The sequence below is a fragment of the Bos taurus genome, chromosome 1 (assembly GCF_002263795.3).
Source record: "Bos taurus isolate L1 Dominette 01449 registration number 42190680 breed Hereford chromosome 1, ARS-UCD2.0, whole genome shotgun sequence".
NCBI lineage: Eukaryota > Metazoa > Chordata > Mammalia > Artiodactyla > Bovidae > Bos > Bos taurus.
In genome coordinates this window covers 73,162,032-73,188,281 of record NC_037328.1, presented here as the reverse complement: position 1 = coordinate 73,188,281, position 26,250 = coordinate 73,162,032, and the positions used below count along the sequence as shown (strand labels likewise).

Below are 26,250 nucleotides of genomic sequence, written 5' to 3'. Positions count from 1 at the left end.
CATTAATCTACGATATTATATTGTAAAGCAGTTATCCTTCAATTAAAAAAAAAAACCCACCACGTTTCGAGGCAGAGGAGTAGAAACAGACATTGGCCCTTGAACTGGATGTCAAGAGAGGTTGGCCCCCGTTTTGGGGAAACAGAGCCTTCGTATCTCAGGGTGGAGGTGAGACAGGGGTGAGTATTAAATAACAGAAAAACATCAGGGGAGCCGCATTACTTTATTCTCCAGACCACAACGCAGCTTTGATGGGAGCTTTGCAAAGCTTGCAGAAGGTCCTGTTAGGTATCATTCTCAGAGACCAGGGTAATGAAGGAGGCTCTGGGTGGTGGAGCCGGCCACGCCCCCTCCTCCACCTTGGAGATGCAACTCCACCCCTCGCATCTGAAGAACCCGCTCAGCTCCCCTCACCATCTCTTGCCCAGTTGGGCTCAGAGGCCATCTGCCTAGGGTCCTGGTCCATCTGCCCTGCACCTATGGCTCCCCTGCCAGAGCCTCAATGGACACAGTGACCCTCACAGAGCCACAGCTGGACTTCAAGTCCCACTCCTGACTGGCATTGATGGGTAGTCCTGGGGAGCCCGAGCCCTGCCTGGGGGACAGCTGGACGTTCAGCCAGCGACACCGGGCCTTGTCACAGGCCAGCACCACGGTTCCCTCGGGATTGCTGTAGGTGCACCGGCTCCTGGCCGCCCTTTCCTCTGCAACCAGATCCCAGGCGCCCCCTGGCTCCCTGTCCTGTGGCCCTGGAGCAGCCTGGAAGCCCAGGTGGTCCCGGGTGATGGGGCACACCAACTGCTCTTCCTTCAGCGCGGGCACCACCTGGCCCTTGAGGTAGGCAGGGCCGGCACAGTAGGTCTGGATGTTGAAGAGCCGGTCGCTGTACTGATACAGCCAGCTAAAGAGATAGGCCAGGTGGCAGTCACACTGCCAGGGGTTCCCATACAGGGCCAGGTTGAACAGGTTGTCATTGGTGTCGAAGATGCCCTCAGGGAGCGTGGTCAGGAGATTCCTGGAGAGGCTGAGCAGCTCGAGCTTGGACAGGTTCTGGAAGAGGGCGGGGTGCAGGACCGTCAGGTTATTGCTGCTCAGGTAGAGCTTGACCAGCCCCTTGAGGCCTCTGAACACACCGGCCGGCAGATGGGTGAGGGCATTGTGCGAGAGCATGAGGGACCCAAGGCTGGTCAGGTTGGCAAAGGCTGCCTCGGGGACTGTCTCCAGCTGATTGTGGGACAGGGACAGGCTGACCAGGCCGGGGGACTGGGTGAAGAGGCCGGCAGGCAGTGTCTGCAGCGCATTGCCCTGTAGGCTCAAGAAGGTCAGGTTGGGCAAGGCCGAGAAGACAGACCCAGGCAGGTGACCGATGGCATTGTGCTGCAGCCACAGCTTCTCCAGGCAGGAGAGCTGAGCGAACACTTCTGGGGGCAGCTCGGAGATGGAGTTTCCATCTAGGAAGAGTTCCTGCAGGCTGCCCAGACGGCTGAAGAGCCCCCGGGGCAGACTTGCCAGCTGGTTGTTGCTCAGCCTCAGGGTCTGCAGGCGGCCAAGGGGGTGGAAGAGCTCCTCGGGCAGGTAGGCCAGGAGGTTCTGTGCTAGGTTGAGGGTCTTAAGACATCTCAGAGGCTGGAAAAGCCTCTGGGGCAGGGTCTGGAGCCGGTTGCCCTGCAGCTGGAGGGACTCCAGGCCATCCATGTGCTGGAAGAGGCCCTCGGGCAGAGCCTCCAGCATGTTGAAATTGAGGGTGAACTTGCTCAGCGAGATCAGGTTAGAGAAGATGTCGGCGCTGAAGTTGGAGAAGTTGCCCCCGGTGATCTCCAGATCCTGGAGCCCCGGAAGGCCCCCGAAGGCATCCGGCCTGAAGTGGCACACCCGGGTGTTGAGGAAGACCACCTTGGTCAGGTTGGGGCTGCTGCTGAAGGCCCTGGAGCCCACCACAGTGAACGAGGTCTCCACAAAGATGATGTCTGTGGCGTGTGGCGGGATGTCCAGTGGGACGGCGGCGAGCCCCTCATCCGAGCAGAACACCTCCCGGATGAAGCAGTCACAGCCCTGGGGGCAGGGCAGGGTGGGCCTGGCCAGGAGCAGGAGGCAGGCCCAGCACAGCCAGGCTCCGGGCAGCATCTCCTACACCCGAATGGGAAAGAAAAACAAAAGCAGCACCTTCATCGAGGGCAGGCAGCCCAGTGACCAGCACACCCATCAGAGAGCCAGGAGCCTGCTTATACTTCTGATAGTTGTTCTCGTAGGGCCTCACAGCAGCCTTGCAAGATCAGCAAGACCACAGTTCTAACCTCCTGACAGCAAGGCTGTCGCCTGTGGGTTACTGTCAGGACCTAGACCCTGGTCTCCTGGACTAGCCGTGTTCTTTCCAGATTGGAGGGAAGAGGTGGAAAGTGAAAGTGAAGTCGATTAAGTCACTCAGTCGTGTCCGACTCTTTGCGACCCCGTGGACTGTAGCCCACCAGGCTCCTCCATCCATGGGATTCTCCAGGCAAGAATACTGGAGTGGGTTGCCATTTCCTTTTCCAGGGGATCTTCCTGACCCAGTGGTCAAACCCAGGTCTCCTGCATTTCAGGCAGATACTTTACCATCTGAGCCACCAGTGAAAAGGAAAGAGGTAGGAAAAAGACCAAAAGGCATGGAAGAAGGGTATGAAAGGAGACCATGGGTACTGCAGAATTTTTAAGATAATACGTAAGATATGGGCAGATTATTCCTGAGTTGGAAATTTTTAAACCATAACTTTTCCTGAGCTTCCAAACCTCAGCACATTCCAGAACCTAATTATGAGGAGTTCTTCCCATCAGCTCTTTGCATAGCTGAGGCTGAGAGCAGCCAACGGGATATGATGGGCTCTTATCTTGAAATGAGTCTGTGTTCTCCTCAGCACTGCCGTCAAAATGCTCCCCTCACATCACCAGCACCTTGGAGCCCACAAAACTTTCCAACACTATGCGGACAAGAAGGTCCCAGAGGCGCATATTCTACAGACCCGTAGGTATTTTTTTTGGGGGGGGGTTGCTTTAAATAAGGGAAAGCAACCAAGTTTATAGTTCACTAAATATACAATTTTTTGAATACCAGTATCCATTCACAGGTCACAAATTGGTGATACAGCTTATAATCCTATTTCCCTTACCACTCAATTTTTTTTTTTTTTTTTAATGTATGAACCACTAGTTGGCATATTGACACTGAGAAATAGCACATTAAATGTTTCCAGATTTCAGGATGACTTAGGGGCTTTGGGCTCACATTCTCACATGACAAGACCAACGGGGTCTTAATTGCCTCATTATGGGGTTTGCACCACCAGGTCACTATTGCTCCCACCCACATCAACATGTAGGTGGCGCATAGTGATTCAAGTTCTGTTCATTGGAATCCCAGCTCATTCCAGTGTTCTAGCTATGTGGCCTTGGATGTGTGTTGCAACTTCCTTATCTGTAAAATGAGAACAATAACCATGTGCTAACCATGTTGGAATAATCGGAGGATTAAATGAGTAAATATAGGTAAAGATTTTAGGACAGTGTCTGAAAGTGTAATTAATAAGCTGTGTTAACTATCGTTAAAGGGTGCAAACCACCATCATTACAGAAAAGATTATTTGAACACCAAAAAAAGGAGGAATAACAAAATGCCCTTTGGATAGAATATATTTAAAGACAGAAAGAAGGAAAGGCAGAAAAAAGAGAAAACCCTCACACAATATAAATCATAATTTTTTTCAGTTTACCTATCTTCAGCCAAGAGCTCAATTGGCTCCCTTTTGGGGAGCCTTGGCCCCAAGCACCAGAGAAGGCAAGAGTACCCCACTCCAGTACTCTTGCCTGGAAAATCCCAGGGATGGAGGAGCCTGGTGGGCTCCAGTCCATGGGGTCGCTAAGAGTCGGATACGACTGAGCGACTTCACTTTCACTTTTCACTTTCATGCATTGGAGAAGGAAATGGCAACCCACTCCAGTATTCTTGCCTGGAGAATCTCAGGGACAGAGGACCTAGTGGGCTGCCATCTATGGGGTCGCACAGAGTCAGACGCGACTGAAGCGACAGCAGCAGCAGCAGGCCCCAAGCACACTTTGCTGGCTGTCTCTCTGCTGCCCTCTGCTGGCTGCCTTCTCCATCACAAGATTCAGCTTGGGCCAAAGGGCTCCACAAGCAAACACAGTGCTTTCAAAAAGCCGCCTGAGACCTCTTCCCATTCAGACACTCAATAACCTCAGTTTTCCCAGGAATTTTTCTGCCTAATCAATAGAGAAGGAACAATTTCTCCCTAAGAAAGCACATAACTCCCTGGAGGCTCCTATGTAAGCCACAGGAAGTGGATTTTATACAGAGGTTAGGAAGGTCTCTAACAGTGATGGCACCAGACTGCCACGCAGGACACACTAGGGAAAGGGACAAGCCTCCTGGTCCTATCGCCCCCACCCCCAGACCAGAGTTACAGAGCTCAGCTTTAGCCTGAGACTTATCCTCTCAAGATTGGATGCACAGGACCTGGCTAAAGAAGGATGGGGTAGCCATGGTCGCCTCCACTCACCCACTCATATCTGCCACCTGGGCTGCCCCTCGACTCCTACACAAACCCCTGGGGATCCTCACAGAAGGCTTCCCTGACCCCAGGAAGGAGGCGCCTGGCTGCATCTTAGCAACCTAGCATGGTCCTCTGAAGAATGGATTCTCACAGCTGTCTTTTTTGTGAGAAGATAGAGTGATCGCTGTCTAGCATAGAGTCATCACTCTATGCTCAGCATCCAGCACAGTGTTGACGCACGGTGGGCTTGGCTAGAGTTTCTTGAACCAACTCCTCCACAGTTGGGATGAGCAGCGTTTAGGGCAGAACTGCCTCTCCCAGAATGGTTCCAGCCTGGAGAGAATGACCACAGCCAGGCATGAACGTGGTCCTGAGCCCTCCTGCCTACACCCCTGCCAACCAGAGGGTAAGAGAGGAGCAATTCTTGTCTGTAACATGCTGTGATGTTATCAACATGCCGGGCCTCTTCCTGCTAACCCCTTCAGTCTTTGCTTCTCAAAGGGCAGTTTCTGGGAGAAATCCCATTAGAATGGACACAAAGTCCCCAGGGACCATCTGGCCAGCTTCGTCAAGAGAGAAAGGCCAGGCTCCCAGGGGTCCACAGTGGGCCCTTGGTTAGAACCGAGATCTGGTCTCCCTGATCGCTCCTGCTGGAAGAGCTGTGACCAAAGCAGGAGGTGCCCGTGAACGAGGGGTCATGGGGAGACTGTGCCCCACCTACCCCACTCTGTGCCTCTAACTTCTAACCCACTGTAACTTGGAAATAATACCCTTTATAATTTTCCAAAAGAAGACATAACTAGAGAATTCAAGACTTGAGTCAAAACTATGGCATCAGAGGCACAGAAAATCAAGTGTAAACAAATCAGCTTAGGCTCAAGCACGGCTGGGGGAGGTGGGGGAAGCCTCTCTGATATAGGGAGCTGAGCTAAGGGGCGAATCCCACCTGCTAGCTCCTAGAGCTCTCATCATGATCCTTGGCAGATGGAGACACTCCCAGAACAGGGAAACCAGGGCTTCCAGAGCTAGAGCGACTGGGAGCTATAGTTAAGAAGTGCAGGCCAGAATCTATTCCCATGGCCTGAGCTTTCAGCCAGGTGCTTGCAGCGACACCACAAGGCTCCTGGAACAGGCAGACCCCTCCTCACATTCCCGAGACCCACAGTGAACATAAACAAGGGACCTGGCCTACTGCCTGGTCCCTCCTCTTCCCACCCAACTCTCTCCGGTACTGTAAGTAGAGAGCCCATAGTTGCCCCAGCACCCCACAAGCCTACGGGCATGCACTTCCATGACAAGAGTCGGCTTAGTGAAGATGAAGCTGGGATGTGCCCCACATAAGCCCTGGGTCCTGGGTCCCTGCAGCAGGGTTTCAAATATGGTTGAAACCTCTGGTTGGGCATATCCCTTTGATCTTGCAAACTTCTCACTCTTTGGGGTGCCATGGTAAGAGGAGAGCCAGAACAGGGCCTCAAAAGTTTCAGGGCAAGATCCTTGTACCCCAGTCTATTGGGGCAGAAGGAAGTGGAGGATAGTAGTCACAGTGAGAACACTGATGGTTTCCAAACACTGATGATCCACTCCCAGCCCAAGACTCACTCTCACATCCCTCTAGAATGGCTAAGAGTTTGTGCTCTAATGTCAGACAGTCTGGGTTCAAATTTTATCTCCACCCCTTATTAGCTGTGTGGCCTTGGCTAAATTACTTAAACTCTCTGTGCTTCAATTTCTTTATCTTCAAAATAGCAAACTTCAACACTACCTTCCTCATGGGTTCTGAGGACTGAGTAAGAAAACGCACTGAAAGCTCCCAACCCAGAGCTAGGCACAGAGAGGACTCCCAGTGACAGGAGCTCAGGCCAGCCCCAGCTCTGGGCTGAAGTAGCCACAGGAGTCAGCTAAGGAGAAACGGATGGGATCATCCGAGCGCCTCACTGGTAGACCTGAGAGAGGCCCCTTTAAAAACTTTCTGGCTCTTTCCTCCCAGCCAGCGGAAATGGGTCACTGTTTTGTGCTTGGTTTAGTGGAGCTTGGATTCTGATGACTCTGGTCAGGATGTCCTGGACTTGGGCCCCTTCCCCAAACCACCCTTGAGAGCAGGTCACCAGGGACTTAGGAGACGGGGAACATCCCTGCCTAGGTACCTCGGAGGCTGGCACCAGAGGGGACGGTGGGGCAGCAGCCGGAAGATTCTAGCTTGTCACCTGACAAACCACCTCTGCATTTGTGCAGAGAGCAGCAAGATACCCACAAAAATGTTCCATGCTTTCAGCAAGCCACAGAAGCCTGGCTTTTTGAGGGTGGGGGATGTAACTGGCTGCAAACGGACTCTTCCCTCTTCTCAAATTGCTTTTGTGTTGGTACATTTCTGTGTCATCCACCACAAAGCCAACCCTCACTCCTTCCAGAGGGTGATGGGAGCTCAGAGCCCAGTCCAAAAAAAAAAAAAAAAAGCCCCAGGGGCTTGCCCCTTGACTGGGATATCTACATCAGGGGCTGTCTCACCAACACGGTTGGATTTTGCCCTTGGGCTCCACTACATCTGGGGGCAAGGAAAAGGGCTTCCAAGGCTCATCTGGAGCCCCTGACTGCCTCACCCAGGTTCCCGGGACCCCTGTCTCCTTTGTTCTCAACCAGAGAAATAAGCCAAGTGGCTGAGGCTGGGGGACCTGGGCTGGGCTCCTGCCTCAGGCCCCTCCCCACCAACAAACCCCGCCCCCCACCCCCCAAAACACACAGTGCAGTAATCCCTCAGAGTCCCAGTTTCCATACTTGTAAATAGAGAACAGTCGTGAAAATAAAACCCACATTACATACTGTTAGGGCTATTGTGGCAATTAAATGAGATAATTGGCCATGGGTTTGTGATACTCTGATATAATAAATATATATTTGGTCTTCCTCTTGGTTCCTGGCACAGAGCTCCAGAAACCTTTGGAATATCCTGAGTAATAAGAGAGAAATGTCTTTGCTATTCATAATAAGACCCTTCCACCCACACTGGAGGCTAAGTTAACGAAGTGACTCAATGGCTTCAGATTATACACAAACATATTTGCAGCAGTTATCACTGACGAACAGAATTAATTGCAGGTGATTCTCATTTTTTCCTTTTGCTTAATCATATATTTTCAACTTTAAAAAATAATAAACAGGCATCACTGTTGTCATAAGAGTGAACGTTATTAAGAAAATCATATAAAACATGAAGCATGGTTCCAAGCACACAATAGGTGCTTCCTTGATTCTTTCCTTCCTTGCAATTACATTGCAGAGACTCAATGAAATTTGTCTGTCTACTGTGTCATAGCTTCTTTTTTTTTAATTTTTAAAAATTGAAGTATAGTTGATTTACAATGTTGTACCAGTCTCTGCTGTATAGCAAAGTGGTTCAGTCAGACATATATAGACATTCTTTTTTGTATATTCTTTTCCATTATAGTTTCTTGAAGAGAACGAACATTCTGAAGTAAGAGCAGGTTGTGAACCTGGCACTTTCCTTTCCACAAATGCTCCCCATGGGCCCCACCTCTGGTCCTTGATTACACAGTCCCCTCCACTTTAGAAGGCGCACCCTGACCTTTCCCTGTCGCTCCCTGTCCCCACTCTCCCCATCCTGCGGGACAGCATAAGTCACACTTCCTCTGGGAAGCCTTCCCTGCCTGTATCTCCTTTGGGTCCCTCAGGAACTTGTCTTCTATTGACCATGAGGGTCCTTCTTCTCTGCCTTCTAGTCAGTTGCATCACCTGACTAGGAGCCTCTGGGATGGCGGTGGACAGGCAGAGGTCTTGAGATCGCAGCATCCCTTACCTGGCCGTGCACCCCAGTACCTGACTCAAAGTTGAGCACAGATAGGTGCTCAGGCCGTGGGTGCCAAATGGAACTGAATGTGTCTGCGGCTCTCGTGAGCCTGTATCTAGGGCCTTAGTCTTCATCCTGCTTCAGGGATTGGGGCGTTATTGACACTGCGCCCTGTGTGCAAATTCTGATACCACTCCCTACTGGCTGCGTGGGATTGGGCAGTTCACTCCATTTCTCTAGGCCTCAATTTCCCACTGCCTGGTTATAGCCCATCCCTTGGTATTAAAATTAGCACTCAGTTGGATGACAATATGCTAAATTAGATGGTAAATAATAAAGCACTTAATACAGTGCAGGGTATATAATAAATGTTTGACTAAAAGGTAGCCACATGCACATTTTATTTCAACTTTATCATCCAAACCAGGACACTTCTGAGAATAAAAGAGGAGCTATTGATAATTATGGGCTTCCCTAATGGCTCAGTGGTAAAGAATCCACCTGCGATACAGGAGTCATGAGTTCTATCCCTGGGTCAGGAAGATCCCCTGGAGAAGGAAATGGTGACCCACTCCGGTATTCTTGCCTGAGAAATCCCAAGGACAGAGGAGCCTGTCAGGCTACTGTCCATGGGGTTACAAAAGAGTCAGTCACGACTTAGTGACTTTGTTGTTGTTCAGTCACTAAGCCGTGTCTGACTCTTTATGCCAGAAGGACAGACATAAGCAAGGGTGGCATCAGGCCAAGTGGAACATGTGTCACACTACTTATCCTTCCCATTCACTGGCAGCCTGAGCACAGGGACCAGATCACCCTCATCTCAGAACTCCCCCGCCACAACCTGCCTCCAGCCCCAATGCAGCACGACCCGGGCTGAGCAGCCCTCAGGGACTTCCCCTACCCTGGCACAGAGGTGCAGCCTGCCTGGAGTCGGGCATATGGTCTGAAATCTGGGACAAGTGGCCAGCCCATCTCCTGCCCCTGAGCTGGGACCCCAGATTCCTCCCATGCCCCCATGTCCCCTGTAGTCTTGTAGTGACCATACCGTGAGGGGCTGACAGGTGGGGACCAGCTGCCCTGGCTCTTCCTCTGGAGCAGAAGGGCCTCTGAGGTGGTCAGTGGTCAGCACGAACCCAGCAGCCCTGGCGCTGATCAAAGTTCCAGGCAGAGGTTCCTCCCCTCACGTGGCCTGAGCATTCCTGGAATGTCACCAGCGTCACAGGACAGCAGGAGAGAGTCTAGGCCAGGCCTCTGAAGATTACAAAACGACCCTGAACTCTTACCACGGACAGATCCTTGTTGGAGCCAAAATCCATCCAAGGTTACAGGTTTGGCATCTTTAGGACCCCAGGGGAATCCATCAGGCCCTAGAAAGTTCCCAGTAGGCTGCTCTGGGGTGAGCACTGGGATCAGGGGTTAAAACTTATATCCCTTCCTGTGCTAGACAGGCTGACCACAGCTGGGCAGCCAGCCACAGGCACCTGCAGACTCCCAGTGCCAGGAGAAATCCTAAGAGGTCTGCAGCTTTGCTGTCCTTCTGTAGCTGTTTATTGAATGTTTATGTTTCTAAACCCTTTCTGAGTTAAAACGGGGGAGTGATATAGGGAGGTGAATTTTGGCTCAGTATGGACAGGAACGCATTCACCGCTGAGATTATCCAGGGATGAAAGCAGTTGCACGAGGAGGCAGTGATTTTCTGGCCTTGAAGGTATTCATGCAGGGGCTGCAGAGCAGAATGAGGAGAGCGTGTGAGTGTGTGTGTTCATTCGTATGCACTTGTGTGAAATCAAACAGTGGGTCTGTGCTGCTGGCAGGACCCTGGGCAGATGTGCAGGTGTGGAGGGCAGGTTTGTATTAAGAACTCCAGGCATCTTTTGGGAGATGGGAGATAGGCGCTCACTGTTCTTCCGTTGTTGGAATTCCAGGCTCCCATCTTGAGTGGATGGGCTCAGTGGTTAGGGAAGGTGCATAACGCCCTGTCCCAGTCATTGATAGGGTCCTGCTTTGTGAGACAGTGAATACACTACTGACCCTCGCCAGGTCCAGCCTCCTGGGACAGGGTTACACCCGGCAGAAGGGATTGAAGAGCTAAGAGAGCCTAGGAAATATGGTTTGAAGCCCTCTTCCCAGGCACGGCCGTGGGATGAAGGGACAGAGAAAAGATTACCCTTCTCATAAACCCTGGACTTGCACCAGCAACGGTGACAACCCCCGAACCTGGAGGCCTGAAAAGGTCCCAGGGACTTCTGGACACCTGGAGAGTCACTTTCACTCACAATGTGTCTTCTGAGAGCCTGGGGCTCACTGAGCCTGGGTGCTAGGCACTGTAAGAGTCCAGACGTGTGCAGGAGAGTCCTACCCATCAAAGCTAGTGTGCACCTGTGTGTGCATGAGTGTGAATGCATGTGCACTTTGATGAATGCTGAGGGAAATTCACTGCCTTTCTGAGACATAGAAGAAGCTCCAGGTTGGGAGTGGAGGCCTGGTTGTCTTGCAAGCTCAGCCACTAGTTCACTAGGTGACTATGAAAATTCATTTCCTGTCCTGATCTTATTTTCTCCATCTATAAAATGGGTTGAGCCTATTCCTAAGGCCCCATCCAGCCATAGTGACCTCAAGACATCATCTTGATCCCACTCGCTTTCCAAAAGCCTTTCCCAGCCCTGAATATCTGGTGTCTGTGAAGAGCTGTCTGGGTCAGCCTTGCATTCGTGTGACAAGCATAGAATCAACAGCGAGATCCCTTAGCCAAGGCGCCCATAGGAACACATGTGTCCTTAGTATACCATTTATTGTCGATTCTGTACTCCAAATCTGTTACAAGCAGCATCCAGCAAAGAAGGACCCCCCACCTCGCCCACCAGGGCTCACACTCTATAAAACCCTGGGGGCCTAGAAAGCTCTAAATACATCACCAAGCACCTGGGACTATTTGCAATGGTTCCCTAAGTGAGGCAAAATCGATCCACTTTTGAAGGCAGCATGAAGGCGATGAGTTGGTGAGAACAATCCCTCCTTGGGTGAAGAAGAAAGTTCAGACGGGGAGGAGTTTGGCCTGGAGGAGTGCCCACCCCGCCCCTCTCTGAACCACAGCCATGACCTCCTCCCCAAGATCACCACTGCCTCCCCAGCAACTCCAGTTCAATTCCAACTGTGGGATCTGTGGGTTGATTTCTTTGAGTGATTCGTAGCTAAAGGCAGGCTACCGCCCATGTCTTTCTAGCAACTCCAGTTATCTTGTTATCTGTAGTTGCCTCCTCTTCATAAACTTCCTGAGTCTGGAAATGATTCCTAACACTTCACTACACAGACATCTGTGACAATGCTGTTGCCGCCCATGAAGAGTTCTGAGAACGGCGTTGTGCCTTTAAATCCTGGCGAGGAGGAAAAATATACACTCAGCCCAACAGTCCCTTGAGGAAAGCCAGTTTTTCTTTAATGGATGGATGAGTTTAACTTTTCCTGTATTTACAAAGCTTTGGATCCACACAGTACCAGGTGGGGTCGAATAGCTAAGATGACGGGGAGCAACAAGACAGTGACTCCCATTTTCCTTGGTTTAGCAATGAAAGCCTAGGACAGGCCATGAATTCTTGTATGAGCTTAAAGAGAGAAGGAACACTCACAGCCTGTTAAATAATGTTGCAGAAGCAAGAGGTTTTAGATCCTCACACGTGTACCACTCCTGCACAGGGCTGTTGTGAGGGTTAAAAAGAAAATGCCTGCTAAGTGCTTTGAAGGGTATCTATGCAGAGTAAACATTTTTGAAAAACAGTGGTTCTAACCAGTTTTTATTATCTTTCCTCCAATATTTACCCTCCACTCCAAATGGAGAACTGACAAGGAGGACTAGAAGCCAAAGAGCTACGGAGAAAAGTGAACTCAACTCTGGGGAACCAAGCAGCTCACTTCAGCCCCAAGAAGTGAGCAAATGCCAAGAGCCAAGAGCCTGTTGGAAAGGAAACTCCACCCACCTTTTCCGGCAGCTTCCTGACCAGACAACATGGTTTAGAGAGACCACATGGCCTGCCAAGGAAGAGAAGGCTCAATGGTTCCCTCCCGTCTCTGATGGAGAAAAGACCAGGGGCACTCAGAAGGTCAGGAAAAGGGTCCACCAGCCCCACCTAGGGTGCTTCCCTGGGGAGTCATCTGAGGACAGCTGCCCTCAGGCCAGCCTTTGATCTGGAGACATATGAGGTATCTTGGGCCAGAGAGGAAGATATTCCAAGGTCGTGGCCAATGCTGTTAATACCCAGGGGTCTGGGCTCAGCTTGACAGGTCACACTGGATGACGAAGACTCCTTCCTTACCTTTCTGATATCTCTGGCCCACTTGTACCCTTGCACAATGACCCGCCTTACACGGAGTCCTTTGAAGAATGCAGTGCCAAACCATGCTTCCTGTCTGGAGGAGAGTAGGCCACGCTTCCCCTTTGGGGCCCAGGATCAACAAGGCAGGTCACCATTGGGAATGATGCTCAAGCCCCAAGCTCTAGGCTCATTTCTTTTTGGACCCTGGCAAACCCTGGTACATGTCTGCCAAGTACTATACATATTTTGCAAACATTTTGGAGACCCGGATTTACCTTGGTGAGATAATGTCTTTTGCCTCTAACAACATCTCTCCCAGATTTCCTGTGACAGAGTGAAAAGCTACAAAATGCACTAGCTCTTAACACACATCTGCTCCTGGACTCTTCGTCAGGGCCCGTCAGCACAATGCTGTTAAGGCCAAAGTGGATTTCTTATTTGTCTCGTGCAGCAGAGGGAACTAGTAAAGGCCAGTCAGGATTGATGGCAGATTTCCAAATCTGTACAGTATTGGCTTCAGCTCTTTTATGGGAAGACACAGACACCTGAAAGTCTCCATTTCACTGTTTCTAGTTCTAAAGTGGTATACCAGTTGTCCAGAGAAAGACATGCATCGTCATGAGTGTCCTTTCTTTACCACTGTGAATATGTGTGCAGCAGGAATGGTGGCCAGGGCAGGTATTCATGTGACTGCAACACTGAACCAAAGCACTCAACTGTTGTAACCAGACTACAGGCAGGGGGAAGCTCCAGAGTGGTCCCTGACCCAGTCTGACCTGTCTGTGTATCCGTGTTGCCTGCTGTGTGTGAGAATGCTGAAGTTCAGTTTCTAGCTGACTGTAATGTCTATGAAGAATTTTACCATGACCAGAAGGATTGCTGGGTTCTATTATACTTGGCTGTCCAATTAAAGGATCTCATCCCTAAGCTATTTCACTTCCCCAGATGCAGAGTGAAAATTAAAAACAGATATAGGGCATCTCATGCCCATAAAAGGCCCAAGCAGAGGAACCTCCAGTGAGCAACAGACAGCTTGTTGGCAGGGTAGGGTGTGTGGTTGCATGGGCCTATCTAGTTGAGATGCTTCTGACCTGCCCAGTCTGGGTGCCTGAAGGTCTGGCATTGAATACAATTTCCTGTTCAGGCCAGAGTATACCTACATCTTCTCCTCCACTGCTGGTAGCTGGGCCTTTGCAAGGACTGGCTGCAGGGGGAGGGCAGGCAGGGGCCTATCCTGGTCTGTGGGGAGCCAGTTTCCAGGTAAGTCCATACCATCTCCACAAGCCCCAGTCTTCTCCAGTAAAAGCCCCAGATGGAGGATCCTGGTGATGTCTCGTTTCTTGAACTGGGTACTAATCACACAGGTGTGTACAGTTTGTGAAAATCCATCAAACCTTACACTAGCATGCGCCCACTTTTCTGTATGTAGGTTACATTTCCAGAAACAGTTAGAAGAGAAAAACCTTGCAGGTGAACACAAGGATCCCCAGGTACCAGACTGCTTTCTCCATCCAATACCAATAAGCTGACTTTCATGTTTTGGGGAGGTCAGAACTTCTACATGATTTTATTCCTTAAAGGACTAAAATTTTCAAAGCAAAGTTTGCAGTTCAGAAATATTCTCTAAAGAGGCAAAACTTGTTTCACCGGTGCCTTTCTTCTTTTTCCAGATAAAAATCACAAGACAGATACTGATGATGGCTCTGTCTTCAGAAACTGAGCAGCCTCAGTTTTCCCTTTCTTTCTATCATAGCATCCTGAAAGCCAGGGCATTTGGCAGTTCTTGGAAAAGCAGCTAAAAGGTTTGAAGCCTCCTTTGAGGAGAAAAGTCACCTTGTCTTCAGGGGCAGGAAATGAAGAGAGACTTTTCATTTGAGGGGACAGGGTGGAGCCATGCCACAAACAAGACGAGCAAAGAAGGGGAATCAACTTACATAATACTTGGGAGAGGGGCTGTCCCGGTGGAGAACTATTTCCACAAAGTGGCAGGTGTGTGATAACTGTGTCTATGGAGGCCAGTGGGGGCACAGACACAGGGAAGGCACGTTTTGGAGGAGAGCTGGTGAGCTTTAGAGGAGGGGCTTTCTGGAAAGAAGCCCAGGCATGTGAATTGGGACCACCACAGGATTTTTTCCATGGCAGGTTAGATCTCCCTGGTAGTAAGAAGGTTCTGCCAGAACCTCATCTACAGGAGAACCAGGCAGGTCAGGAAAAGGTAGGGATGCCTTTCTCTAGGGAACCCGAGAGAGAGGGACAGGGGATGGTCTGTGGACCCAGAGGTGAAGGCAGCACGGTGAAATCCCAGGTCCTCTGGGGTCCCACCGTCCCCTAGCCCTTCCTCCAGCCCTCCTCTCTAACACTCATTGGGTGCCTTCATCTGCATCAGGACCGCGTGGCTCCTCTTCTTGCAGCAGCAACAGCAGATGCAGGCAGCCAGGGAGCAGGCCAGTGCAATGATGCCGATGACAATGGCGGCAATGGCCAGCCCTCTCTGGGCCTGGGGCATGTCCCCCGGGCCACGACTAATGGGGGTCTCAATGGTGGTCAGATCGGTGTAGTCCTGTGAGGGGCTGGTGAAGTCAGTGGTGGAGGAGATGGAGGTGGTGTCGGGGTAGCTGGACGTGTCCGGGTATGTCGGCGTCCCTGGGTAGCTGGGCACCTCGGGGACCACTGAGCCCTGCACACTGGGGACAACAACATTGATATTGATGATGATGAGGGACTGGCCACGGACACTGGCTGGGCTGAAGCACACAGGGACGCTGTCTGTCCCCAGCCTGGCCTTGTTGAGCAGGAGCCAATTGTGGAGCGGAAGGATGTCTGAGTCACACCTCCAGGGGTTGTCATAGAGCCGCAGCTCACACAGCTTCCCCAGGTGATCGAAGATGCCCAAGGGCAGGTTCTCCAGCTGGTTGTTCTGCAGCTGGATGGTCAACAGGTTATTGACGTTGGCGAAGAGGTTTCCGGGGAGCTGCCGAAGGCGGTTGTTCTGCAGGGAGATGTTCTGCAGGTTGACCAACATGCGGAAGATGCTTCCATCCAGCTCCTGCAGTGCATTGGTGTGGAGGGACAGCTCCCGCAGCTCCACCAGCCCGTTGAAGGCATCCGGGGAGATGTAGCTGATCTGGTTGCGGCTGAGGATCAGGACCTGAAGCTGGCTGAGGCTGCTGAAGACGTTATCCGGGAGGGAGGTGATGTGGTTGTCGTAGAGCCACAGCTCCCGCAGGTTGTGCATGGGTCCAAAGATGCCAGGAGAGAGCTCTTTCAGGGAGTTCCCAAAGAGCGTGAGCCGGTTGAGCTGGGGCAGGTGCAGGAAGATGCCGGGGGGCAGCTGGGAGATGTGGTTGTTGGACAAGTAGAGCTTCTGGAGGTTACGGTTGTTGTGGAAGAGGCCAGGGGACAGCATTCCAATCTGGTTCTGCTGCAGGGCCAGCTCTTGGAGGTTGCTGAGCCCATCAAAACAGCCCATGGGGATGTCTGAGAGTCTGTTCTCATACAGCCGGAGGACCTGAAGGTTGCTCAGGCGCTGGAAGACCCGGGGTGAGAGGTGGGTGAGGCTGTTCTTGCCCAGATTGAGCTTGGTGAGGCCCACCAGGTGGTCAAAGACCCCATCAGGGATGTACTCCAAGTGGTTGCCATGCAGCTGCAGCTCCTTGAGGTTGCTGAAGTGGGTAAAGTGGGCCGGCTGGATCTGCACCAATTGGTTGCTGGACAGCAGGAGCGACTCGAGGTTGTCCAGGCCCTGGAAGAGGCCAACAGGCAGGATCTGGAGCTTGTTGTTGGCAAGGCTGAGGTAGCGCAGCGAGCCGAGGCTGCGGAAGGCACCGGGAGCAATGTGGGCCAGCTCGTTCTTCTCTATCCGCAGCGCAATCAGGGCCGAGATGTTAAGGAAGGGGGACTCATTGAGTTCGGTGATGTGTGTGTTGAGGATCTGCAGGCTCATGGCGTTCCAGGGCAGCGGGGTGGGCACCACCGCGATGCGTGCCCCTGTGCACTCCACCTGGGAGGCCCTGGAGCAGGTGCACTCGCTCGGGCAGCCATAGAAGGCCAAACCCGCAGCCCAGGCCTGGCAGCCCACCAGCAGAAGGAGGTAATGCTTCGGTAGCATGGCCTCTGCAAGGGGAGAGAGAGCATGTGGGTCAGGACTGCCTCACCGACACTGCCACTACTTTTAAGCCAGCATCAACCTTGGGTGCCAAACACTGGCTTGCCTTTGAACCCCATGACCACGTGCCCATCTCATGCTACCTATAGGTTGATCTGCAAGCCTCTTCATCTTCCCCGCTGGCCTTCCTACTTCCAGGCTGCTGCCCAAGCAACCTAGAGGGCTCTTCATCCTCATCCAAATCTTTCCCGCACTTCACATGCCTCCACCTTAGGATTCCGTGAGTCGGCTTTAGTCGCCCTCCAATGCCGGTGGTTTCCCCAGCCTCCTCCCCAGCCCAGCCACAGAGGCGCATATGGCATCCCCTGTGACCCCGTCTGCTTCCTCACTACTCAGTAGGCTTCACAAGGGCAGGGCTGCTGGTGCCCCATCCCAACGAGTTCCTTAAGTCAGGAACAGTATCTTATCCATCTCTGTGTCCCTCTCAGTTCCTGGACTTGCTGGCTGAACATGGCTTCCTCAGGAGAAACCAATAGGAAATGAGAACAAATAAACCAGGCCTGAACCAGGAGGAAGATGCTGAGGCCATGAACACGGAGGCTGCTGGGAGGAGCTGCGGCAGCCAACAGAGTGGGACCATGCAGTGATCTGGTGGAAAAGACTGCAGGGAAGCTCAGTTTTTGCTCTCCCTGGGCCCCGCCCTGCCCCATCACCACCGGCAACAGCCTGCCCCTGTGTTAACCCTTTCACAGGTGCTTCATCAAGGTTTAATGCAAACCACCTTCCCAATAAAAGGAAATTATCCACACCACTTCCTGTCTCGCTGAAAGGACTGCTGTGCGTCAGCTGACATCTGGAGTCTGCCTTCTGGGTACCAGTACCACTTTCCAAAAGAAACATCGAGTGGCCTTAAGTAAGTCCGAGAAAATTTAGGATGTACTCTGAGCTGAGAGGGCTTCCCTGGTGGCTCAGACAGTAAAGAATCTGCTTGCAGTGTGGGAGACCCTGGTTTGATCCCGGAGTCAGGAAGATCCCCTGGAGATGGGAATGGCTACCCACTCTAGTATTCTTGTCTGGAGAATTCCATGGACAGAGGGGCCTGGCAGGTTATAGTCCAGGGGCTCACAAAGAGTTGGACACACTGAAAGGTGGTAGGTAGGCCCAAATGTTCCCTCAGACATGGTACTGATCTGAGAATGGATCCAAAGTCATGGAAGTTTTGGTATTTGAGTTCAGGCCTATAAACTGTATAGAAAGTGGAAAATGGGGCATGGGGGTTGGGCCCTATGTGAATATTTAAGGACCACTAACTAGTTTATTTTTGGGGGCTCCAAAATCACTGCAGATGGTGACTGTAGCCATGAAATTAAAAGACGCTTACTCCTTGGAAGAAAAGTTATGACCAACCTAGATAGCATATTGAAAAGCAGAGACATTACTTTGCCAACAAAGGTCCATCTAGTCAAGGCTATGGTTTTTCTTGTGGTCATGTATGGATGTGAGAGTTGGACTGTGAAGAAGGCTGAGCGCCGAAGAATTGATGCTTTTGAACTGTGGTGTTGGAGAAGACTCTTGAGAGCCCCTTGGACTGCAAGGAGATCCAACCAATCCATTCTAAAGGAGATCAGCCCTGGGTGTTCTTTGGAAGGAATGATGCTAAAGCTGAAACTCCAGTACTTTGGCCACTTCATGCGAAGAGTTGACTCATTGGAAAAGACTCTGATGCTGGGAGGGATTGGGGGCAGGAGGAGAAGGGGACGACAGAGGATGAGATGGCTAGATGGCATCACTGACTCGATGGATGTGAGTCTGAGTGAACTCCGGGAGTTGGTGATGGACAGGGAGGCCTGGCGTGCTGCGATTCACGGGGTTGCAAAGAGTCAGACACGACTGAGCGACTGAACTGAACTGAACTGAACTAGTTGTTTGGGCTTCCCTGGTGGCTCAGAGGGTAAAGCGTCTGCCTGCAATGCGGGAGACTCGGGTTCAATCCCTGGGTCGGGAAGATCCCCTGGAGAAGGAAATGGCAACCCACTCCAGTACTCTTGCCTAGAAAATCCCATGGACAGAGAAGCCTGGTAGGCTACAGTCCATGGGGTCGCTAGATCTTGAATGAAGTTTGAGGCCTCCAGGCTCAGCTTCCTCGCCCTCAGTGATGTCGATAACCACTGTCCCCACCTGAGGCCATTGTGAGGGGCAGATAGGAGAAAGGCTGTGGAGGTGATCTGTACAGCATTGTGAAAATGTGTGAGATGTGCCAAGCTCACCCACAATATGCCCTTATAAACTTGGCATTCTTAGTCAAGTGATGAAGGATTTCTGTGTATGTGCAGAGCATCTGTAACTTCCATCTGAGGTTCAAAGAGGTCTTTAACTCCCAAAGGGTTAAGAACTGCTGATCATACATTCCCATCATTTTAAGGGATGTAGGAAGCAGGGAAACTGAGGCTTAAAGCCTCAAGCCAAGATCTTCAGATAGCTGATGAGAACTTTGAGTGTTAATGCAGTGCCTCTCCTTGCCTCTCCTTTTAATGAGCAAAAGCCCTGAGTCAGAGGAAAGAATTTCAAATGATGGTCTATAAGGCCATAAACTGACTGGGTAGAAAAGGTATTTCTTTGACCTCTCTTTGCTCCCCTGCACTCATGGGGTCCTGAGCCTGGTCCATAACTCAGAATAGTCCAGGCTTCCTTACCTGGAACTCAGTGCAACCCTCCCCCGTCCCCCAAAAAGTTTACTCTAGGGACAGAACCCAAGTTCATCCCACCTCAGACCTTGATTGTTGCCTTAGTCACAAACCATACAAGCCTTGACCTGCTGTGCTTTCACTTCAAAGACTCAAATAAGTATGTAAAACTGTAGAGAGAAGAAAGAAAAATAACAACTTGACTAATGAAATCAAGATGTAAAGGAAGGGGGCCAGAGTAAGCTATGGACACATTTAAAAGTATAGAACAGTCTTATGGACTCTGTGGGAGAGGGAGAGGATGGGAAGATTTGGGAGAATGGCATTGAAACATGTAAAATATCATGTATGAAACGAGATGCCAGTCCAGGTTCGATGCACGATACTGGATGCTTGGGGCTGGTGCACTGGGACGACCCAGAGGGATGGTATGGGGAGGGAGGAGGGAGGAGGGTTCAGGATGGGGAACACATGTATACCTGTGGCGGATTCATTTTGATATTTGGCAAAACTAATACAATTATGTAAAGTTTAAAAATAAAATAAAATTAATTAAAAAAAAAAAAAGGATGAACGTGTATAGGCAAATGTCAGATCCAGAACTTGAGAGCAGAAAATTAACAGCTTAGATAAAGGGCACTGAAAAAAGTGAATTAACATCCACCCTTAGATGTTAGGGCTTTTTAACTGATGGTAACAGAGAAGGAAGGCTGCTCACAAAAGCTAATGTGATTGTAGATTGCATTAATAGAAGTGTTAAGTGTGGAACAAAGGAGGTAATTGTCTTCCTCTACACTGCCCTCATCAGTCCACATCAGCAGTGCTGTTCTCAGTTTCACCCTGAACTTGAAGAAGACCAGTAATAAACTGGTCTCCTGAAGGACTTCTGGAGAAGAGTTTGAGGAGGGTGAAGGGATGCAGACACCAGAACATCCTTGCATCCACTGAAGGAACTGTGGATAAGTAGCCAGAAGAAGAGATGTGAAGAATCTGCAAGCACTTTCTTAATATATGTCAAGGGCTAACTTGGGATAAAGAAAGCAGCCTTACTCATGTGGCCTCCAAGGTCCAAACCAGTGTGCAGAAGCTATGGGGTCACATATTTCAGTTCATCACCAAAGACAGCTTGTCAGAATCAGAATGGACAAACTTATAAGATAGTAAGCTCCCCATCACTGAGAGTGTTCAAATAGAAACTGAGCAACTACTTGGTAAGGATGCTGGAGAACAGGGTCCTACACCAGGTAGAGTATTGAGCTGGATGACAGCTGGTGTCCTGTTCATCCCCAAGAGGTTAGGATTCTAAGGCTGGGTGTCAGAGCAAGGACATGAGAGCCATCTACCAAGACAATAGTGTCTGCACTCCCAGCGAGTGGCGTTCTGCACTGCACTCCCAGTGGGTGTTCGCCCATCCCCTTGATATGTGTGAGAGAGCGATCCACTCCCTGGACTAACTTACCAAAGGCAAAGCGTCACTTCTGGTTATGAGCCATGCAGTACTCAGCTTCTATGCCCAGAATGCTTCAAAATGGTATTGTCACCCAAGTATTAAAGATTAAATTAAAGTGCCCATAACCTGGCGAGCCCAGGGCAGCCTCTCAAGTTTCCCCATCTATAAATGAGGGTGTGGGCCAAGGTACCTTCTGAGGACACATCTAAGACCTCTCTGAGTTTGTACTCCCCAGCTGGGGAGGGGCATCAAACCAGGCCCCGGAAGGGCCCAGGGCCAGGGGAGGTACCTTGTGATTTGGGAGGAGGAAGCACAAGATAATTCCTTATAGGAACAGAGGCACTGTTGTTTAAAACAGACCACACTCAGCTTGACAAATATTGCAAGAATTTGCAGATTTTCCCCCTCATAAAACCCTCCCGTCTGCAGAGCCCACCCCAGCACCACATGCAGTGGGCTCCTACTTGCCAGCACTTGTTGCAGCTGACACTGCTCCAAAGGACCTCTGGGGAGCCCACTACAAACCCAGCTGCAGAGCTTCCGGGGAGGGAGGGACCGCAGGAGCAGGGCTGGACACCGGGCAGGCCCTTAGATTTCCAGTAAGGGTGGCCTGCGTCTGTGGCAGCCTGAGGCGCTCGGGAGCCCAGCACACAGCAGCCTAATAGCCCACGCTGCCCTGCGCTGCTTGGTAGCCGTGACAAATGCCAGTTAAAGTCCCACAAAGCTACCGTAATTACACCTTCCTCCTCCAAGCAGCCAAACGCATTCTCAGTCACTGCAGCGACCAGCCCCTGTCGTTGGAGGGGGCCCAGGCTGGCATCTGCCACGGGTCCGGGGAATTCACTGAGCCCACAGTACACAGAAGGACGGACAGACAGCTCACCTGGGCACTCTGACGTGGTTCCTCCCCAGGAGAAGTGCTCGGACCCAGAGCTCTGGCTCTGGGTCGCCTTAGCAAGAACTGCCTATATGACTCATGGGCAAACACATAATTAGCCTCGAAGCCCTGGGCTTTGTTGGCTGGTGGGTTGGGACTTTGGGGTTTAATACCATCATTCACATTCCCTAAACACGAGCTTCCATGGGAGGAGACGCCTTCTTATTTCAATGCCACGGAACAAAGATTTTGGAAAGAGCCTCGGAGATGGATGAGCTACCCAGTCTTGACTCTAAGCTGGAGTGTAAGTTTAGGTGAATTCTCCAGACCTCAGTTTCCCCTCCTGTAAAGACTCCCAAGGCCCCTGGGCAGCTCTGATATCTTCAAGGACACAGAATGGAGATTTGGCCTGAAGCCCCGCCTTTCCCACCGCCCCCTACAGGTTGCATTGACCCACCAGCATAGCCACCTTCTCACTGAGGCTTGAGGACCTCATATCCATCTTTTCAGGCCCACCATGTTTCAGAAGTTTTCCAGGCAGGGTAATCCCACTCGTTAACTGGTGCATTTTCACATGGCCAATAGCCATTTCATGGACTGGGGAGCTCAGAGGTGGCCTTTGGGAGGCAACCTCCTAGCCCATCTGGGGAAACTGAGCCCCAGACAGGAGATCTCTCTCCCTGGCCTGTGTCCTTCCCCCAGAGAGGCCTCCCAAAACGTGGCTTCGTGTGCACTGAATGGTGCCCCATTCACCAAGGGAGCTGTATTGTCTCTCCCTCACTCAGCCAGCGTCAGCCTCGGTCCAGCTGCTCCTCTGTACATGGTCCACTGGATCTGAAGTCACTAAGAGGCTCACTGCATCCTAACCTCCCATCTCACTGATATGAGGTAACCACCCCCCACCCCAATCAGTATACAAACACTGTCTGGAAGTACCTGGGAAGTGTGTTTAACAGAACCAACCTCACGGCATCACATCAATGAGGATTACATGTAAAGCACTTAGACTCACTCTTGGCCCCAAATGAGTACCTACTAAATGTTACTTACAATTATTGTTCATCCACCTGTTGAGTAAAATCCGAATCTCTGGAGGCTCCACCCACAGAGCTCCTGACCCTGAGGTCTGGGATGAGTGGGTGCCCAGGACCCTGCACATTTAACAAATCCCCCAAGTGACCCTGATACAGGGGTCCACAGCCCTTACCACCACTTGAGACCTAGGTCAGCTGGGACCCCACACTCCTGATGTATGTCATTTACTGCCAAGCAGTAAAGAGAGACTGAACCCTGGATGGGGGGAGCTAAAGGTCAGGCCACAGACCTGGTCCAGCCCCCTCTGTCGCTATTTCCTTCAGTGGTCCTTTCTCCATCCCTGTCATAAATCTGGGGCTGAACTGAGTTGAATCCAGCAGTGGAGGCTGTTTCCAGGAGCAGCACTTAGAGGGCAGGGCATCAAAGGAACCAGCGTCCTCTGAGCCCATCTGATCTAACCATCTGGTCAATGTGTAGAGAGGAAAACTAAGGTACCCAGAGGAATGAGGGGTCTTGCCTAAGGTCACACAATCAATGGAAGACTCCAGACACCCAGATCAGGGCTCTATCTAACCATAATGCTTGGTGACCCCCTGAACCTTAACATGAGGCTTTAGGATCTCATCAACCACATGTCTGGCAGCACCTGGAAGCAGAAAGAGGTGGCTTCTCTCTCTCCATCCTAAAATGATCTAAGGTTTATCTACAGTCCACCCTCTAGCTGCCCAGCATGATTATTCAAGGTCAAGTGCCTCTCCCAAATTCCAGGCTGCATGGTCTGAGAGATGTTCTTCCTCAAGTCTGCCCTGATGCTTATGTTCACTCAGTTTCACCTGAGTGCCCTGGAGGAGTGCAGGGAAGGAACCAGAGGGATTGATCCCATCATCTCAATACACAGCCCCGTTCAGGACTTTACCCCCAAACACATCCTGGAACCCCAAAGGAAGAGTGCCCACATCCTCATTCCCCACCTGGTTCAATCATTGACCCCATCTCTCATGGCCCACCAAAGTCAATATACAGTTCATTTGTTTAAAGAAGAAAATGAGAAAGAAAAAGCCAGTCCTTTCCAGACCCAGGGTTAGGGGAGGTAGGGCTTCCTAAAGAGGCCAGAGCAGGGCTGTAATTAGGTTGGCAGAAGCAGCAGGAGATACTGACAAACTTGCCAGCAGACCAAAGAGATACTCCTACTTGGGGCTTTTATTTTAAAAGCCTTGGGCTACAGCCCCCTTCTCAGGGTAACACCTGGGGGGCCCAACTTTGATAAAATGGATCAGCCCCTCCTCAAAGGATCTTGAAAGAAGTTTCTAAATCCCGTGTTCCCAAAGCCCATGGAGGCAGTGAAACCAGAAGCGGGAGTCAGTCTTTGGTGGTCAGGACTCAGCGAAGCAAATTGCCATGTGTGATCACCGCCCCAGGAGCGTGCGCTGGCAGGACAGAGTTAGAACAGCTTCTGCCCCAGCTCTCCTGACTTCTCCCCATCTGGATCTACTTCCACCCACACCCCACCCCCCCTTCCATTTGCTGAGCAAGCCAAGTAGTGTCTCCAGCCCTGTGAGAGCCTTCCATGTCCTGACTTTCTGCAGGGTCTGTTCAGAACCCTTCCCCCTGGCCCTGACCTCTCTCACATACTTGTCTCCTCCCCACAGAGCCTGCCTGGCTGACTCAAGACCACAGGCAAATACTACGGTCTGGCCCTGAATGTACCCCAGATGTTCAGTCGAGGCAGAGTGTAAGAAGTGACAGCCATTAGAGAAGTTCTAAATTATGGAGGCAGTGGTGCCCACACTGGTTGAGATACGGTGATATAATCCTAAAGGAGAAGCCAGAGCATTTCAGATGGGCATCTAGCACCTTCAGTCTGAGTGATGTGTCATCCAAGAGAGAGTCCCAGCCCGCTCAGAGGTCAGGCATTTGGCCCTGGAAGTAGACTGGCACTCTCACACTCAGCATGGCGGGAAACTCTAGAAAAGTTCTGGTTTTCCACAGTTGGTTCCTTGGCCCCACTTCTGTCTCTGTGTGTGAGCAGAGAAGCTGGTAAAGGTACAAGAGTCACAGTCTTAAATGCAAACCACCCTCATCACAAATCCATCTTCAGCCCTGACTCTCTCCACCCATAGCCATTAGCGGCCAAGGCAAGAGGGGAAAGTGGCCTAAGCCACACACAAACTTAGCATCCGGAAAAACTCTGAATCCACAGCGGAATTCCAAACTGGAATCCAAACCAGACATCAGAACATCTGCTGAAGCTGCTTTTGTAGCAACTGTGAGTCAGTCTATGAAAAGAGGACAGTTCTTGCCTGGGGAGCCCCCAGCAATCCCTGAGAGACCCAAATTCACCATGGACCACTGGTGGCCATCATAGTATGTGCTGAAGAAGAGGACCTGGGTTTGAATCATCTGAAACTTAAAAAAGAGAAAACTCTTCTCCCGATGGAGCTAGTATCCTGAAAGAGGTACACTTGATGGGTAACTGGTGTGATAATTTAGTCAACTTGCCATGCGTCTTGCCAATCTAAAACATCGTCTCAGCATCTCAGGTGGACATCAGGGATGGGTAGGACCAGTGGAGCCAGAGGCGGGCCAGGGATCAGGAGAGGCGGGCTGTGGCCCCAGGCGCCTGGGCAGCAGGGAGGCGCGTTCTGAGAGCATCCTCAGGCACCGCGCCAGCCCGGCCTCTTCTGGACTCTCTTCCCCGGGGGAGCGGGGTCAGCAGAAAGAGAGGGGGAGGGCAGCCGGGTCCTTCCAGTCCGGTAGGAGGGAAGGAGGAGGTAGGAGGCCGACCCGCCTACTTACCAGCAGCTCGGCGCCCGCCCGCCTGCTTGCCGTCGACCAGAGGGAGCCGGAGAGGAGGACGTGGGGCGGCTCAAGGCTGCAGCATGAGTGCGGCTCCCGGGTCCTCCGCGTATTTAAGGGCTGCCTGGCGTGAGTCACCGCCAGGGGCAGTGTCGGCGCGGTGGCAGGGAGGGGCGCGCGCCACTGCAGCGCCCGACGTGCGAGGACAGCCGTGCGGCATCCCCTGGGGAGGCAAGCCTGCAGCGCTCAGGGGAAGGGGTTTCCTTCTGCCAGATTTTGTGATATTTTTTTGGCCCGGGAACCGGGGTGGGAAGGGAGCGTTGTTTGTTTTTTTGAACACGTTTTCCTCTTGTCTGTTTTTCTCCAGTGTTTCTTTTGGACTCTCAATGGCATTGGCTGCTGCGGTTCTAAGAAAGGGCTGTGGCTCTAGAAAAAGCATCTGTCTTTTCCGTTTAAACCTTGTATTCAGAAGTAATTTCAAGTTTACAGAACATTTTCAAGAAGAATACAAGGAACCCTCTTATTTGCTTAACCCAGTTGACCCTGTGCGAACATTTTGGGAAAATTCTGAGGCAAGTTACCCCCAGGGTGTCACTCCTAAAAACAGTGTTTCAATTGCCTTCTGACATCATCCTCTGTTCCCTCACTGC

General features: G+C 51.4%; 2 protein-coding genes across 2 annotated transcripts; both read right to left on the bottom strand.

The window, feature by feature from the left end:
* Nucleotides 1-204: 204 nt before the first annotated feature.
* On the bottom strand, nt 205-9,501 carry CPN2 (carboxypeptidase N subunit 2). The gene is made up of 2 exons (NM_001101232.1): nt 9,389-9,501; nt 205-2,127 (listed from the first exon to the last, which is right to left on the bottom strand). Exon 2 carries the CDS (start codon nt 2,122-2,124, stop codon nt 478-480), a length of 1,647 nt encoding a protein of 548 aa, NP_001094702.1. The 5' UTR covers nt 2,125-2,127; nt 9,389-9,501; the 3' UTR covers nt 205-477.
* Nucleotides 9,502-11,117: 1,616 nt separating this feature from the next.
* Nucleotides 11,118-25,679, bottom strand: LRRC15 (leucine rich repeat containing 15). The gene is made up of 2 exons (XM_003585659.5): nt 25,601-25,679; nt 11,118-16,766 (listed from the first exon to the last, which is right to left on the bottom strand). Exon 2 carries the CDS (start codon nt 16,759-16,761, stop codon nt 15,007-15,009), a length of 1,755 nt encoding a protein of 584 aa, XP_003585707.1. The 5' UTR covers nt 16,762-16,766; nt 25,601-25,679; the 3' UTR covers nt 11,118-15,006.
* Nucleotides 25,680-26,250: the final 571 nt, after the last annotated feature.

Bases quoted from the DNA above. Each gene is read 5' to 3' on its own strand.
- LRRC15 (XM_003585659.5), bottom strand. From the start codon at position 16,761: ATGCTACCGAAGCATTACCTCCTTCTGCTGGTGGGCTGCCAGGCCTGG.
- CPN2 (NM_001101232.1), bottom strand. From the start codon at position 2,124: ATGCTGCCCGGAGCCTGGCTGTGCTGGGCCTGCCTCCTGCTCCTGGCC.